At 41.4% G+C, this 16,569-nt stretch overlaps 3 protein-coding genes across 3 annotated transcripts; all 3 read right to left on the bottom strand.

Moving 5' to 3' along the window:
* Nucleotides 1-1,571: 1,571 nt before the first annotated feature.
* On the bottom strand, nt 1,572-9,654 carry LOC108952438 (protein ROLLING AND ERECT LEAF 2-like). Its single transcript, XM_065100419.1, has 5 exons — nt 9,475-9,654; nt 7,256-9,399; nt 6,072-6,286; nt 4,356-4,579; nt 1,572-3,267 (listed from the first exon to the last, which is right to left on the bottom strand). The coding sequence occupies exons 2-5, from the start codon at nt 8,553-8,555 to the stop codon at nt 2,508-2,510; spliced, it is 2,499 nt and encodes an 832-aa protein (XP_064956491.1). The 5' UTR covers nt 8,556-9,399; nt 9,475-9,654; the 3' UTR covers nt 1,572-2,507.
* Nucleotides 9,655-12,765: 3,111 nt separating this feature from the next.
* LOC135608021 (pentatricopeptide repeat-containing protein At1g43980, mitochondrial-like) lies at nt 12,766-14,462 on the bottom strand. The gene is made up of 2 exons (XM_065100420.1): nt 13,093-14,462; nt 12,766-12,995 (listed from the first exon to the last, which is right to left on the bottom strand). The coding sequence occupies exon 1, from the start codon at nt 14,430-14,432 to the stop codon at nt 13,422-13,424; it is 1,011 nt and encodes a 336-aa protein (XP_064956492.1). The 5' UTR covers nt 14,433-14,462; the 3' UTR covers nt 12,766-12,995; nt 13,093-13,421.
* LOC135608022 (pentatricopeptide repeat-containing protein At1g43980, mitochondrial-like) lies at nt 14,324-15,578 on the bottom strand. The gene is made up of 2 exons (XM_065100421.1): nt 14,558-15,578; nt 14,324-14,463 (listed from the first exon to the last, which is right to left on the bottom strand). Exons 1-2 carry the CDS (start codon nt 15,351-15,353, stop codon nt 14,459-14,461), a joined length of 801 nt encoding a protein of 266 aa, XP_064956493.1. The 5' UTR covers nt 15,354-15,578; the 3' UTR covers nt 14,324-14,458.
* Between the last annotated feature and the right edge of the window lie 991 nt (nt 15,579-16,569).

Genomic DNA, 16,569 nt, shown 5'->3' with positions numbered 1-16,569 from the left:
TATATATCAAAAGATTGATTTTAGACTCTTTTAACTCTACTCACTTTGAGTGTATGTCAAATGTCATGTGCAATTTCGTATATAGAAACATAATTAAACTTATTTTTATTTAAATCGTAAAATAAAATATTAGCGTTTAAGGAAAATAATTTTTTCTCAAAATCATTCTATTCATTAAACTTAGGTTTAGAGGGTGTTTGGAAAATGATTCCCTCACCTCCCACGTTGCTGTTAAGTTTGCTGAGCTTCTCACCAAGACCGACAGGCGGTCCGGTAAGGAACTTGAGAAGGAACCAAAGTTCTTCAAAGAACGGTGATGCTGGTTTTGTTAAGATGATTCCCTCCAAGCCCATGGTCGTCGAAACCTTCTCCGAGTACCCACGCCCCGGTCGTTTTGCTGTGAGGGACATGAGGCAAACAGTCGCCGTGGGTGTTATCAAGGCCGTCGAGAAGAAGGATCCTACTCGTGCCAAGATCACCAAAGCTGCTGTCGAGAAGAAATGAGTTATGACATCAATGTGAGTGCGGCGTTGTGGCGGAATGTGGTTCCGAATTTTGCTTTGAATAGTTCTTAGTGTCATGTCTTCTTTGTAGTGCAGTGGTTGCAAGTGTAATCTGGACATTTGATCATTTGATTTTGAGTCAGACATGTCGACTAATATTTTGTGAGACAATTGCTGTTGCATTAATGGATTGTATCGTTTGTATAACCTCGAAATCAGCAATACGAGCATCTGCGAAGATGTGGTGTAGTTGTATGAACACTTGTTCTCTCTGTATCCTGCAGCATCAAATGCGGCGACTTCACGTTTGTTTTCCTGAGAAGATGGCCAAATTTTGTTGGAATCTCATCTACAATACATCTCCCATGAGATTCACAGTTTGCATTAATTGTCCTCTATTGGTAGTCCAGAGAAATAGCTTATACAGGAGGCTTTACGTGGTGAATGGCGCCGTCAAACAGTGCTCTAGCGATAGTAGCTAAAACCGGATCGCAAGCTACGTCAGGTGGAGGTGTTGGTGGGGAAGGGAACGAAAGCAGAAGGCGTGGGTATGGTGAAAGCGAATAATAGGTGTGCAAAAGAGAAGATGTCCGACATGGCACAATGCTGGGTGGTGATGACAGAGGCGGCTTGTATGACGATGATGAAGTTGAACAGGTTGGCAACGATGCCACGGAGGACGTAGACAGAGTTGATCACAGGATAGATGATGTGGCACTTGCTCTTGACGTCGATGATGAGCTAGCCATCGAAGATGATGATTTGATGAGAGGATCATCTTGGAGGGAAAAGCCAAGACTGTTTACTGATGGGGGAGGGGAGAAAATGATGACGTGGCACTTGCTATTGACGCCTATGATGAGCTGGCCAATGAAGATGCTGATATGATGAGAGGATCGAACTCAAAAATTTGCTGTCTCACAGGTAAATACTCTGACAAATAAAAATAAAAGACTTTTTGAGGCAAATAAAGCCTACAGGGTCGAGACCATCTCAGCGACAAATAGCGACGTGGCTCGTTGTACATGCTCCCTAAAAGATTTTAGAGATGGATCGCATGTAGAAATCTTTCTACTACAAACCCATTCCATTATCTAGTCATTTATAAATATTTTTGGGTTTGTTAACATCAATATCCAAGTAGTGAGTTATAATGATAGAATTGGTTGCAGTCATATAACTTAGATTTAATTGTTTGCCAGTCCAACTCACTTACCCGGACATTTCTTCAGCTGCTGCAGCAGAGGCTGGGATTGCAACCTTGTGGCATTTATGGGTTGTCAGGTTCTGTGGATCAGAGACAGTCAAGTTGTCATGTAGTAAAAGGAGATCTAGATCTGGAAAACAAGAGGATAAGTCCTTCGGGTCAGAGACTGTAAACCCGACAGCTGCGGAGCTACACATGCTGCAGAAGATGAACCAGGTTTGACACAGACCAAAACATTGCAGCTCTTGCATTGTATCATCTAATAAGCACCAGGGGGGAGTCAAAATATGGCAGCTCACTTTTGGCTTCTACTGCACTTATACATAGCTTTATCAGGCCCCATTAGTCGCGCCATGGACAGATGCATCATAAGATTCTTAAGACAGCCTGTGCTAGTACGATCTGATGAGTTCTGCTAAACTGTTCCATTCTAAGATTCACTCATTACGGGAGGAGCAAAAAGAGAGCTCAACTGCTGTTTCCTTGCTGCCGATTGGCACTGAAGCACATCTTCCTCGTCAGCATCACTGCCACCAAAAACCTGTCCTTCAAAAATGCATTAACGAATAATGTAATTCCTATAGTTATTCTAAATGCAGCAATTAACCCCGACCCTTAACAATCTGCAGAGAGCGGCATGAGCTATGGTCCAACTTGGAGCCTTCCAATTCTTTCCACAACGTATCCTTTAGTTCTGAGCAATTGTTGGATCTTTTAGAATTATACTGCCATTTAACCTCCAGATTGGGAAGTACCTGCCCTTCGAGGAAAACCAAAATAAACCAGCAGAGCTATTTTTAAGTTCCAACACCATCATTCGAGATTCTAACTCCCTCATAACCTTTCAATGTCTCCGAGGAAAAATTCTCCAGTGCTTGAAATATTGGAACTAAGCCCCTCCTTAAATTGCTGGCAGTCGCCTGCTGGAGCTGAATTATGGTCTCTTCATGTTTGGCCCTCTCTTCGTCCAGTCTTCTTTTCATTGCATCCAAGGACATCTTGTGCTCAGGATGTGAAGCATCGTTACCATTCGAGATAGGCACATGTGCCTGTCCATGCATCCCGTTTTCCTTCTGCAGTGACCTAAGCCTTCTCGCAAAATCTCTGGACAAATAGTCGGCCTTTAGCTTCTGGCGCTGCTCCTCATCTTGTGTCTCCCACAACCTATGTATGTTTATAGCAAAAGTCTGCATCGAATCTATCACTTCAGCTTCACATATCGCATCCATGTTATGGTACCAATCATTTGCGATTATAAAAGCACCAGGTGCTCCAATTCGGCTCGGGGAGAATGGTGCAACCCCATCAGGTGTCTCCTCCCTTTCCTGGAGAAGCCATTTCAGCAACCACCCATTTAGGGCCTCAATATAAGCCTTTTGAGCCTTGATCCAATTACTGAAACAGGCACACCAGTTCAAGAGTTCCACCTCCAATTCTATGGTGGCTTTAGCAACAGAACCACCTGTTCTGGCAACAAAATTCTGGCTTTCGCTTTCAACAACGGCCTGAAACTGCTTGTGATGGCAATCAAGCACAAACCTCCACATTTTCAACAATCTGCAAAACAAAAGATGTTTTTAAGTGTAAATGCATTATATCATGCACTCAACTCACACAAATACGAAGAATCACTCAAGTTAACAGTTTCATTCTCTCTTCCTAAGAATAGAAAATGGATTATTGCATTCAAACTTGACAAGTCTTGAATCTTAAAAACTATATTTACTTAAAAAACCTTATTCGATTATTTTATCTATGGAATAGCTTCAAAATATTTAACAAGAGTCCATCAGTAAACCCAACAACTTGAAGAAGAATGGAGAATCTTCAATTTGACGAATAGCGTAAAGAAGAATGGAGAATCATCAATTTGACAAATACAGAAAAAAGTGAAACAGCTTCCATCTTAATTTAATGACTTCTGTTCTGTGTTCAAATCACCATAGTATCAATGCTTCCCACCACTCAGACCAAGGTTAAGAGGCATTATCAATTGTTATTCTGACTACAACCTACTCCCTTGATTAGTTTGTTCACAGATATAACTTCTCATGACTCCCTCATCTTTTTTAGACTATTAACCTGCTTTCTTATCCTTCAATGATAACATAAGCACCTAAAGAGAAACTACTCTAGTAGTTGTTGCACATAAGTGCAATATCTTGATCTCTCTCATCCTATAGTATTGCTCAGAATAGGTATTTTTTATCAAACAATAGAAATGTCAGACAGGAATGGAAGTACAATGCAGGAATCTCCACCACCAAAAGCATTACATTGCATGGCTAGAATCCACCTGCACAAGATCCTTTCTAACTATGACTTCTTTCTTCTCTGTAAAATCCTTTCTTGTAAGTAACAGATTATTTTAATGTGAAATGCATAGTTGAGGGTGCGGTGCAGTTTGATAGCATAGCAAAACTGAAATGTCAAGATAAAATATGGAAAGATGGCTAAGAAGGTTACAATATATCCATCATATAGATAGAGTACACTTGGTCCTATATTCGTTTAGTTTGAGTTGCTCACTTGATTATGTTACTAGGCATATAATAAGAGCAAAGAAGCTTCAAAAATTAAAAGGCACAAGCTTAGTTGATACACAATCTTCATTACATAGATGGAGGCTAGTTGAAAGAACATACCCCTGGATTAATTCAGTCAGCTGGGGTCGCAACTCTTCATCTCTTATTTTGTGTATCCTGCTTGAAATGTGATTGGCAGATCTAATCACAATGTTCAGTTTTGTAACCAAATTTCTTATGGAAGCCTGTGTAGAATCTATCTGCCAAGATTCTCCACCACTTTCATCCAAAGCTTTGAGTTGCTTCCACTCCCTTTCATAGATGTCTCGCAGTCTTTCTTCTTCCTGGTACAACCACCTCAGAAGTTTTAGCAACAACATGTAACCTAAAATAATTTAATTGCACATTAGAATATGCATTGGAAGACACAAGATTTTCTGGCCAAACTCTCTCTTGCACCATTTATGCTAGAGCTGAAGAGGATAATATACACAGACCCAAAACCACAATCCTATTTCTGATGAATAACTGCCTTTTTATCCAAAAGGAGATCTTTATATGACAACCACAATATTCTCTGGTGCCTTATGCTAGTTTAAAATGTGCCGGAAAAAATGTCCAGATAATTTAATACATCCATCCAGATGATATCAAAATGTTGAACCAAATGAGCAGCTTTATCGGGAAAATAATTGAAAAAGAAGACGGCTTGCTGTTGACTGGGTCAATCTATGAGGATTAGGAAAATTATGCAGTGGAGGTGGCATAATCTGCTACAAAAGAAAGGAAATGTGTGTTGAAGGTGCCACAAGGATGAGCACAGCAAGATTTGCATATTAGTAGGGAAGAGCAGAGAGAGGAGGTCCTCTAGTTAGCGGAAGTTGTGGCCCTAGTTTAATGTATTCTTCACCAAATAGTTGGGATTTACCGCTCTTATCTTGTTCCTAAATTATTCCACTCCTTTAGTGACAACAACTGTGTACTTCCCTTACTCCTGAGACAATGACACATATTAACTGATTTTAGGACTACTAATTATATCATGGAGAAACTTCCTACAACGGAATTAAGATGCACAAGGAAAAATAACATGAAGCATGAAAGAAGCAAGGGGTGGCAAACTTTCGATGGCTCAATGGATCGATACAGGCACTCATGCAGACAAAATTCAACATAATGTTCTTGCAGCTATGGACTTTGCAATTGCACAAAATTTGTGACTAAAAACTTATATTTGGCTTTATTATACTTCATAAGATTGGAACGCCAAATATAAGTTCTACTTCGTAAGACTAGAACTTGATAATAGGTACCATTAATTTCTACCAATTAAGTTTTTTTTTAACATATATTTAGATAATTTCTTCTTTTTTTTTTTTCTGATTTCATTGGTCTTCACTTTATTGATCAACATGGGCTTTCATACATTACCTAGAGATATAATATATTTACCCAAACCAAAGTGATTATCCTTGCAAGTCATGCTTTTTTCTTGTAATTGTGTAAATGTGATGTCATGTTAAATACCTGTGTTCTGAATAACCTATCATTCATATCCTCAAAAGACAAGGAACCATATTATGAAGATTTGTCAAGCAACTGTGCTAGTATTATTTAGGTATTGTTTTCAGGTAAACAACCATACTGAGTTTGTCAGACTTGAAGACTGCCTATAGCTTTTCTGATTTCACCTATGTTAAGTTCCATGTCCTCAGTTTGCATTCAAAGAACATGAACATTCACACTGATGAGCTAGTGTGTGATACACTTTCAACTAATATTTACACAGGGCAGGAGTCGCTTTATATAGTAGAAACAGTTTACTATAAAATTTACCTTCACATTTTTATGAAGTTTTTTCTCCCATATATATAACTTTTCAAGTGTTGATGAAAGTTTGCCAGGATCAATATCCATATTTCCCCAAGCAGCACGATCAGCTTTTTTCACTTTCAATGACCTTGAAGCTGGAAGTTGTGAACTCGTGAATGATGGTTGTGATGATGGCCGAACAGGCGGAACCACAGGGTCCAAAATTCTCGATAAAATCACTGCAAGAATGTGATCAGTTAAATTAATCCCGTGCAAAATGCTCAAGGATTAACAAGTAAGCACTTCTTTTTCCACCTGAAGGATCATTCCAAAACAAACAATAAACAACAAAGAAAAAAAAAAAGGAAGCTGAGGGCCAAATGGAGTATTTATCTCTCATGCAAGAAGTGAAAAATCTCTCAGATAATTCTTGTAATGTAAATGTATTGACGTTCACATCATGCACATAGGAATATTGTAATTACATTTTCAGCACTGAATATCAACACCTTCGGATGGTATGACAAAACATCTTTGGAAACATATTTCACAGCAGCAAAGCTTTAATACATACTCTACAGAACTAGAAACATGTAATACAAGATTGGTTACAGGACCTTCATTCGGACAGTAGTTCAGCACCATAGTAATAAATGTTGCACTAACAAAAGGGACACTTTCATATTATAATACCAACTAATCATAGCAAAGAGAATTGTAACAAGCAGCATTAACACTTAGCACAGAAAAAGAGATATAGTAACATGGATAAGCACAATGATACACAAGACCAAGAGGAAATAGAAAACTATCATAAATCTAGAAAAGTTATATTTAAGGGAGAGAATAATGGCAAAGATGTCCTATGTCATTCTTGGATTAGTTGTGCTAACTTTTAAGAAGTCACTCAAAAGGATATTTTCATATGCTAAGGTTTTCCACATATCCACAAGAAAAAAAATATTGTCACCTACATTCCACGGGAGGATAAAAGCCAAGAGTTGAACAAACTTCTCAGCTGTATACAAGCAACCAGAGGTCAAGCCAAGAGTTGAACAAGCTTCTCAGTCAAGGTAATGGGAGCAGGAAAGAGTTGATCAAACCTCATGTTAACAAGATTAAATCCAAATTTCAAATTTTCTGTAAACAATTATCCATAGCTTCAAACTTTTGAGAAGAAACAGAAGATTGGGTCATGCAAAACCTACCTCTCAGAATTCGGTTTCTTGATCTGTACGGTAACTTGCCTACCTCAAGTATCTCAGAGACCTCTTTACCACAGTTAGCAGCTGACTCAAATTGTTCTTTGATTTCAGTCACAACTTCCATCACGTTCCTCGTACCATGTGCAGATAATGCATTTTCTTTACTCGGTTTGCTGTCATCTGTGACAAGTGATGTTCTGTCCTCAAAGATCACAGTTTTCTTCTTCGTATTCTTTTCCATCTCATCCTCTTCGATTTTGCTGACCGAAGAAATATCCTGACTCTCTTCTTTTACTTCCGGCGCAACTGCATCACCTTTGCCAATGGCTTCTTGCTCCATTGCTGCCACATTCGAGCCCCTCTCACCAGAAACACTCCCTGCAGCATCCTTATCTGCCCCCTTCCTCTCTTTCACTGGCGCAATAACAGACTCTTGCTCTGTTTCCTCTTCCAGATCAGGAATGCCTTCCTTCTCCCTTACTTCGCTCGAGTTAGGACTGCTTGTCACCGAACCCACTCCATAGTTTCCGTGTAAGTACCCAGGGATCATCTGCTCGTATGAATCAAAAGGGTTAAAGAAGTCCCAAGCAGATCCATCTGCGGGTGGTGGCGGCGGAGGGGGATCAGAAGGCTTATCCTCCCTCTGAGGCGGGTTCTGATAGAAATGCTCATCATGAGCATGCGGCTGCAATGGATCCATCGGGGCACTGTACACTGGATAGCCGTAGTAGCCATATCCCACATGGGCCGTGTTGGACCATGTGGGATAGCTATTCTGATAAACTGTGGTGGAGGAGACCGTGGAGGCCGATTTCATGTAGTGGTAATTAGGGATGGGAGCACCATAGAATGGATGATGAGGAAAAGAACGCACCGAATCCTCACTGCCTCCACCAATATCACTACTTTCCCCAGTGATCTCCTCGGACTCATCGTCGGACGGCAAATGCAGGTGGGAATCGTCGGAATGCGAGTGGGAGATCGAAACAAAAGAGGATGCCGAAGCGCCCACCGGGCCGCCACCGTGGCTTTCCCCCTCCGACCTCTCGATCTTGGCTTTCGCCTTGCCCTTCCCTTCGGACGGCGGCAATGTAAGGACGGGGGACGCCGGCGCCACCGCCACGAGCTCCTCCTGGACAAAGCGGTGGAGGGCATCCCCGACGCGGCCGAGCGCGCGGAAGTAGGCGGCGTGTGCCGCCGCGAGGACGAACCGGTGCTCTGCCGCCGCCCTGATGAGCTCCCGCCGCTCCCGGCACAGCGCCACCAGCGGCGGCTCCTCCGCCTTCGAGCTCCCGCACCCCATCAACAGCCCCCTACGGCACCGACATTGCTCCCCAATCCCAGAAGCACCATTCCACGTCCCAAGAGAAAACCTAACCCTAGCCCAAAACTCCAACGCTAACTTCTCTCCCTCTCATTGCCATCCATGTGAGCTGCAAATCCTCTCTCTCTATCTCTATCCCACTCTCTTACCTTGTTAGGGCTTTAAACTTTTGTTGCACCAGTCGATTTGGGTGAGAGAAGAAAAGGATTTTAGCATGAGCCAAGAAAAGAATAGAAGCAAATGGAGAAGGAGATGGAAAGAAAGAGAGACAGTCTTGCAGAAGAGATGAATGAAGAGAGAAGCGCGAAGGGAGAGGGATACCACCGTGTGCGAGAGCACTCTTTTGCTGGTTATCTCATCACCCGATTTCCTACCTGCAGCCCGTTGGAGAAGGAGAGGGTCCCACATTAAGTAAAAGACCGGGTAGAAGGCAGGTGGGACGGGGTGAAAGCGGGGGACCACGTGGAGGCGCCTCGAAGCAAGAGCAGCGGGAACGTGGCACGGGTCGGGCGCGGCTGCCGCGCCAGTGTAAGTGTAACCTCCCTTGTGGGCCCCGCGTGCTGCCCGATGGGACCCCCCGAGACGAGATCTGGCATCTCAAAGCGAAACGAGTCGGATCTCCGACCCTCCGTTCTCGTTCTCCCCCTCCCTCTCACTGTCACAGCTTCCAACAAAGGTTGTCTGTCTCCCCTCCCTCCCCAATCTCCTGTGCCACAAACGAGCACCAGACTCTACATGCTGCAATGTGAAGCTTAAGCTTGGCCCACCGTGTAGGGTTCCAGCTAAAAAGAGCACCTTTGCTGATGACAGTTATTACTACCCTCTGCAAGTTGATTGGTCGTCAAAGAAGATACAAGGATGACCAAAAGAATATAATGAAGCGGAAGATGCTCCAAACCTGGCATCTAATCAAAGCCTCAGCAACCATCTCAGTTCCACATGCCATGTTTCCCCCATCTAAGCAAAGGGAGGAGGATTCTGCTTACTCGAACTCGGCTCCCAAACCCGAGTGTGAGACTACACTCATTTCCACATCCACTGCATGGAAGCGATGTAGCAGTAATAAAGCCCCTGCCACCGGCTCAGTACCACCTCCGCAACGCGACGACGACCTGTGAATCCAATCATGCAATAAAAGGACATGGTCATTTCGCATGGTCCTCGGGCTGCGTCTCAGCCCCCATGGCCGCCTTGGAAAGCTGGGAGACTTTGACAAGGGGGAGGGGGGGGGGGGGGGGGGGGGGGCAGGAGAGGGCGGTCAAAGGCGAAGGACACCGCGGTAGAAAAGAGGCAGAAACCGGTGCAGGATTCCAACACGGTTTCACGGTGATGCGATAAAGAGAGCAGGAGCAGATTAAATGGAAGTGGTTGGGTGTGTGTGCAAAGTGACAGGCAGTAATATGAAGGTTGTACTGTAAAGCAGGAGATGCCGGCTTTCTGATTCGGGTGGGAGAGATCGATGGATGTCTGTGGTCTCATCATACGTGGTTAAGGGAAAAAGGTTGAGATGAAGGTGGAGGACGAGGTGATTTGACGTTGTACCACTGAAATGTCAGGGTGGGGAGACGGAAGAGGTTGGTGCAGGAAACAGGAGCTACACATGAGGCTGGTGCAGATCACAGTGAGATGTCTCACTGGGTGTACATGCTGTAGTTAAGTGTGCTGACAACTTCACCAAACCAGTAATGCAGATGTACCGTCCGTGAAAGACGAGCTTAGCTGAGGTGACAGCTTGTTAATTCATTATTAGGCACAAATAGTTCCTTGTGTACCATTTGCCTCCAGAAGTGCGAAACACATTGGAGAGGAAGCCCCCTCTCCTCGGGAGAGGGGCCTTCCTCTCTCTATCAGGATCCATCAAATTCATTTAAATTTATGATGCCTGGTTAAGTAACTAAGAGATTTGAAGAAAAGCACATGTACTGTGTGACTACTTGATATGATTAAGGTGAACTAAAATATCCATCATATAAGTTTGGACTGATCATGAAAAGATAAATAGTCAGTGTGAAACTGTAGACATGGATTTTACAGGAGACATATCTAATCAACCCTAAATAGTCAAAACATTATGGCCTGTTGATGTCGATTTAAATAGGGTGAAATGTGGTACGTACCTCCACCAAGAATTTTGGGTTACCAACATTGCCAGCTAGCCTCTACAAAGATCCAGTTGTAAACCTGAGCCTGCACACTGGTACTTTCTGACATTTGAACAGTGGTGGGATCCAAATTGGGCCAGACAATGAAAGGATAATGAAAGAGCCATGTCCCCTAAATTTCAAAATGTATTCATTGAAAACAATAATGAAAAATACTCATTTTTTGATTTTTTTCGATCAGTTACCTTTTTTCTTTTTGGTTATTCCCGTTCCATGACACTTAAAAAAATGATATATCGAAATTGCTCCTTAAGTTACTGTACCACCTTTGGTTGGATCAATCTAAACCACACTATTAACCGGTCCAACCTGATTAATTATTGTTAGATTGATTATCAAATCAGTTTCTCTACGTAATTGAATCTAATTAGTTTTTCTCTCTTGTGCTCCTTTAGTCTCATGGCTCTCCGACTTCACTTTTTGTAATGATTCGTTCATCTCTAGCTCTTCGACTTCCTACGCTCCTTGTAAAGATTCGCTCATCTCCGTCGTCGACAAAACCCCCTTATTGGCTCTTCTATTTCCTCTTAGACTTTTGCTAGTCGACTTTATCTCGAAACTCTATTGTTGATTCTCCTGCATCCTCTCGAGTCACTATTATCATCGTTCTTATCCTTAAGCTATAATTTTATGGAACCCGTTCTCATCTCATCTACTCTCAACATGGTAAAGAAATGAGTTGAGCCCTAAATAGTTTCATTAGCATTGGATCAAATCAACCGATCCATCCATATGAACTGGTCCTTAAGCTGGCTCCCAAGATCGACGGGAAACAATTGTTGTAGCTTTGAAGGGCATTTCTAATGTTTTTTGAAAAGAGGGGTTACGGATCAAGAATAATCAAAAGGGGGGTGATTGAGCGAAAAAACCCAAAAGGTGGATATTTTCCTGTGCAATTCCCCAATAATTAATACACATTGATTCAAGACAAATATAGATCTATACTAAATGCCAGATAGAACTAAATCAGGTGTAATATTTGAAAGCTGAAGCTATCTTTACAATGTTCTTTCATGAAGAATGCTAATATGGGCCAAAGATTGAACATTAGATTTTTCAAATAGGAAATTAATGAATAACCATTACAACTAATTCTTTTTAAGAAAGTGAATCAAGTTTGAATAGTTTAGTTGATGCTAATATTTGAATTTATTAGTAGGATTGGACACTCAGTTTTTAGAATTCTTCTTGTTTAGTTGTTTAGGTCAATTGTTTATGTTATTCTTCAAGACAGGTTAGCTCTTGTGATCATTGCCAATCAATCTGCATAAGCCAACTGGTTTTTTTTTTTTTTTTGGCTTATACAATTTTTTAAAATACAATTTGCATAACCAATCTAAATTCAGTGTTTCTTTCTGCTTTTTTGTTGGAAAATAAAATGAAATCCTATGATAAAATAGAATAATTTATATTGCAAATTGACTTAAAGCATGCCAACATCCTGAGAAAATGTTTAGGATTCACCAAAATCAACAATCGTTTACTGAAATGTCTTTGTATGGTCTACCTTAATCTTGTATCTGGATATGATAAGATGGTCTTTATTACCTGATATTAGACATTTTGCACACAACTTATTTGCAGCCAATACTAAATGTTGTTCATATGTTATCAAAGAAAATGGAAGTTTAGAAAACTTCGTAAGATAATCATATCTAAAGCTACAGGCAGAAATCACCATCTCTTAAGTGTACAATCATCATTTTCGAATTTAGTCATCATAATCTTGATGACCTTCATTTAGTTTTCATAATAAGAATGTAGTGATGGATTACTAGCAGCCTGTCATGCAACTAATATGTTCCCTACTTAAAAACAGTGGCTGTCATTTATCCTTGGTGAATTTCTGCTTGTTAATGATTTGCGTATTAGAAATTAGCCTCAAGAACTTAATGAAAAATCAACCCATATTATATACCTTGAAAAGCATTAAGAGATAATAACACACAGAAAAGGATTGAGACAAAAGGATGGTATTTCTTGTCTTCCTTCTCTCTATGAATATGATAAACATTAAAGATACAACATTAAAAAATGAGAATGGCATCTTTGATGGCTTCTAAATTAGCTAGTTTTTTCAAGTTATTTGACCAAAAATCACTAGGTTCATGCAGAATATGTTTGAGAGAAAGCATTCTGCAAACCTTGTATCACAATGTTATCTGCAGCAGCAAGACACACCACGGAATTTACTTTATCACCATCTTCATCCACATATCTACTAGTTTTGAAGGGTAGAATATGCTCCTTCAGCCAACTGCATGGACACAGTCATAGATTTGAAACAAAGATTCCGGTGACATACTAAAAGTTCCAATGTCAGACCAAAAAAGCATCGAGAAACCATTACTCACCTAGTTGCCATGGTTATCAAAATCATGGAAGCACCTTTGACTTCACACATTCAATGGCCTTTGTTGATAAGTTAGCAGTCTCTTCCAATCATCTTCTTTCCAAAAAAGGTTTGTTCTCATTATCTGAAGCGTGTATCTTCAGTGATCATATATTGATATATGCTTGTAAGGACACAATGGAGTCAGCAATATTAGTCGGGATGTGTTGAGCTGGTATGGCACATTCAACAAAAATTTGGACTGAAGATTGATGTCAAATGATGGCTAGATAATCAAGCATCCAAAAACCATCAGATTCAGAAATCTGTTTTCATTTTCTCTTCTTTATGTCATTCTCCACAGCAATCCCCATATAATGTGGATTCTTCATGAACACATCCCACGCCATTCATCACCCAGTCCAAGAGTTGCAACATTGAGTATACAGCTTTTCCTTCCCATTGGAATAATTGGTCTGCCTTAAATACATAGATATGCTTCCTAACGCAAATCCAGCTATACTCCCTAACCTTCCTGACACCTCTCTCTTCCATGGCCTTCAGCACACGAGCCATGCTCTCCCATCTGCCACTTACTCCATACATCTGAGCCAACACTAAGTAAGGGAGAGAGAAGCGAGCCTCCAAATCTAACAGCTTCTCTGCAATTATTGTGGCAAATACCAAGTCCCCATGAATCCTACAAGCATTAAGAAGCAAGTTCCACAATGATAGGCTATGACTATGACGTGAAGTCTCTATGATATTCAATGTTTCTTTCAGCATTCCTGCTCTCCCCATCATGTCCACCATACAAGCATAATGCCTCAGATCTCTCATCACTCCATATTTCTTCTCCATCAATGAAAATATTCTTTTCCCTTCATGGACCATATGCCCATAACTACAGGCTAAAAGAACACCAACCAGGGTTATCCTATCTGGCTTGACACCATTCCCTTGCAACTCTCTGAAGATTCTAAGAGCTTCTACACCTTGCCCGTTTTTTGCTAAACCCATGATGATGGTATTCCAAGAGACCAAGTCCTTAGCAACCATCTTGGAAAAAAGCTTCATGGCACTCTCAACGAAACCCAACTTAGCATACATGTCAACCAGCGCATTAGCAACAATCATATCTGCCTCAAAGCCGGTTTTACAAACCCAGCAATGGATTTGCATGCCAAGATCGGTTGAACAGAAACACATCCTCGAGTTGAGAATGGTTGCAAAGGTGAACTCTGTAGGCATCACGCTCTTCCTCAGTGCCACCACAAAAAGCTTTATAGCCTCATCCCCAATGCTGCTCCGAACATAACCGGAGTACATTGAATCGCAGAGCACCGAATCCCATCTCGGCATCCCTTGGAAGATCCGAACTGCATCATCTAATCTGCCAAAGATGGAATACATGTCAATAACAGCGCTAGAGACTATAGAATTTGAAAGGAACCCCATCTTGAAACAGTGGGCCAAGAGTTGCTCACCCTTAGCCAAATTCTCAAGGTCAGTGCAAATGTTGAGCACACTCGACATAGTGAACTCATCAGTTGAAAACCCAGCAGCCCTCATCACACAGAAGCACTCTAATGCTTCCATTCCACAACCTGACCTACCATATGCTGAGATCATGGAGTTCCAAGAGATGACGTCAGAGTTATCCATGGCACAGAAAATTTGGCTAGCATATCCTGCGAGTCCAACTCTTCCGTACATATCAATGAGTGAGTTACCAAGCACAGTATTTAGTGAACCTGATCCGAAGCGGATAATAAATCCATGCACTTGCTTAGCCTGTCGAGGAGACGAGACACAAGAAGCAGTGATGGACAGTGTGAAAGCACTAACTTTGACACCGAGATCTTGCATCCGGTGAAGAACCCCAAACGCCTTATCGAAAAATCCAGTGGACACGTACCCCGAAATCAGCGAATTCCAACTCACCACATCTCTCTCAGGCATTTCCTCGAACAGTTCATGGGCGGCTTCGACACAGCCAGTTCTAACAAGCGCCATAAGCAGAATGTTCCACGTGAACCTGTTCTTATCAGGGATGTCGTTAAAAACTCCGATAGCGAGCGTGATGGAGCCAAGGCCAGAGTAGAGGCCGAGGAGCCGGTTGCCAAGGAAGGTGTGGCGATGGAGGCCGGTCTTGACGAGATGGGCGTGGATGGATTGAGCGGAGTAGAGGGAGCCGAGCGTGAGGCAGCGGTCAATGAGGTTGGAGAAGAAGGAGACACTGAATCTTCCGGTGGTTCTCAAAGAGCCACCAAAATTGATCATTGGCAAACAGGGGTGGCCGTCATCCGCGGCAGAGGGACTTGCATCGCCTCACAGACTCTCTTATGATGGCTTCCGCAGTGGCTTCCTCTGCTTCCAATTACATCAGCTATTTTCGGGTATCAAGATGAAGAATAGAGGGGAGATCGAAGCGTCGAAGTGGAAGAGCTTCTCCCTGCCTCCTCCCGTGCTTCTTCGCTCCTCTCAGTTCAGGGTAAAAGAAGGGTTTTTGAAGTGCTTTTCCCTTCCCACCAAGCTAAAATGCTAGCTTGAGCTCGACCTTCGATCCTCCCCGTCCATCTTGGTTGCACGCCTTTTGACGGAGTCCCGATCGCACAGATGACTAATGTTGCGAACGGTCGAAAACGAAGCACGAGCGGTAGGCCATAGAAGATCTTCGAGCGCCGCATTAGTCACGACTTGAACTCTTACATCCGATGACGCGCGCAAGTGTCGATTGGTATTTCTACGACTTAAGTCGGTGCACGAAGTATTGCTTCGCAGGCTGTACACAAAAATATGCAGTATTAGTAGAAAAAGAGTAATGTGGGTGGAAAAATAATACAAAAGAAAATAAGTTAGTATTAATTGAATTAATGTAACATATAATGCTAAGAAATAAAGAACTCTAACAGGAACTCACACTAAGAAAATAGAATGAATCGCGAAAATAATCTTAGTACTATGTTTGTGATTACTATATCATGTCTTTGACCATAATGTATGTATTTATAGTTTTAAAAATCTTAGAATAGGATAAATGTATAATATTTTTGAAGAGGTATTAATGTTATTATATTAATGGGATAATTATATATTACTTTATGTACTTAACCTTAATAGTATTGTGATTTTTATACTTTTAAAAATTTTATTACGTTCCCCAGAAATTATAATAATTTATTTTATTTTTAATAACATCGTTTATAATACTCAAGAAAGACGTTGTTTTACCCATTATAACTTCTCTTTCATTTTCTTTTATTTTACCCAAATTAAAACTTTTTTAGTAGATACTAATCCTCATCGAAAACTTTTAATCAGGGTTCTAGAGAGGAAAAGCTTTGTTTTTCCGATCAATTACTAAGAGTTCTATTCATTAGGGTTCGAGAAAGTTAGGGTCTACGATTTTTAATATAACATACGAGGACTAAGTGTCAAAGCAAAGAACTTATGGTTGAGTTGTAAAGACCTCACAAGTGTTTATCTTTTTTTTTTT

The sequence above is a fragment of the Musa acuminata genome, chromosome BXJ2-3 (genome assembly GCF_036884655.1).
Source record: "Musa acuminata AAA Group cultivar baxijiao chromosome BXJ2-3, Cavendish_Baxijiao_AAA, whole genome shotgun sequence".
NCBI lineage: Eukaryota > Viridiplantae > Streptophyta > Magnoliopsida > Zingiberales > Musaceae > Musa > Musa acuminata.
This window is presented reverse-complemented; position numbering and strand designations above follow the sequence as displayed.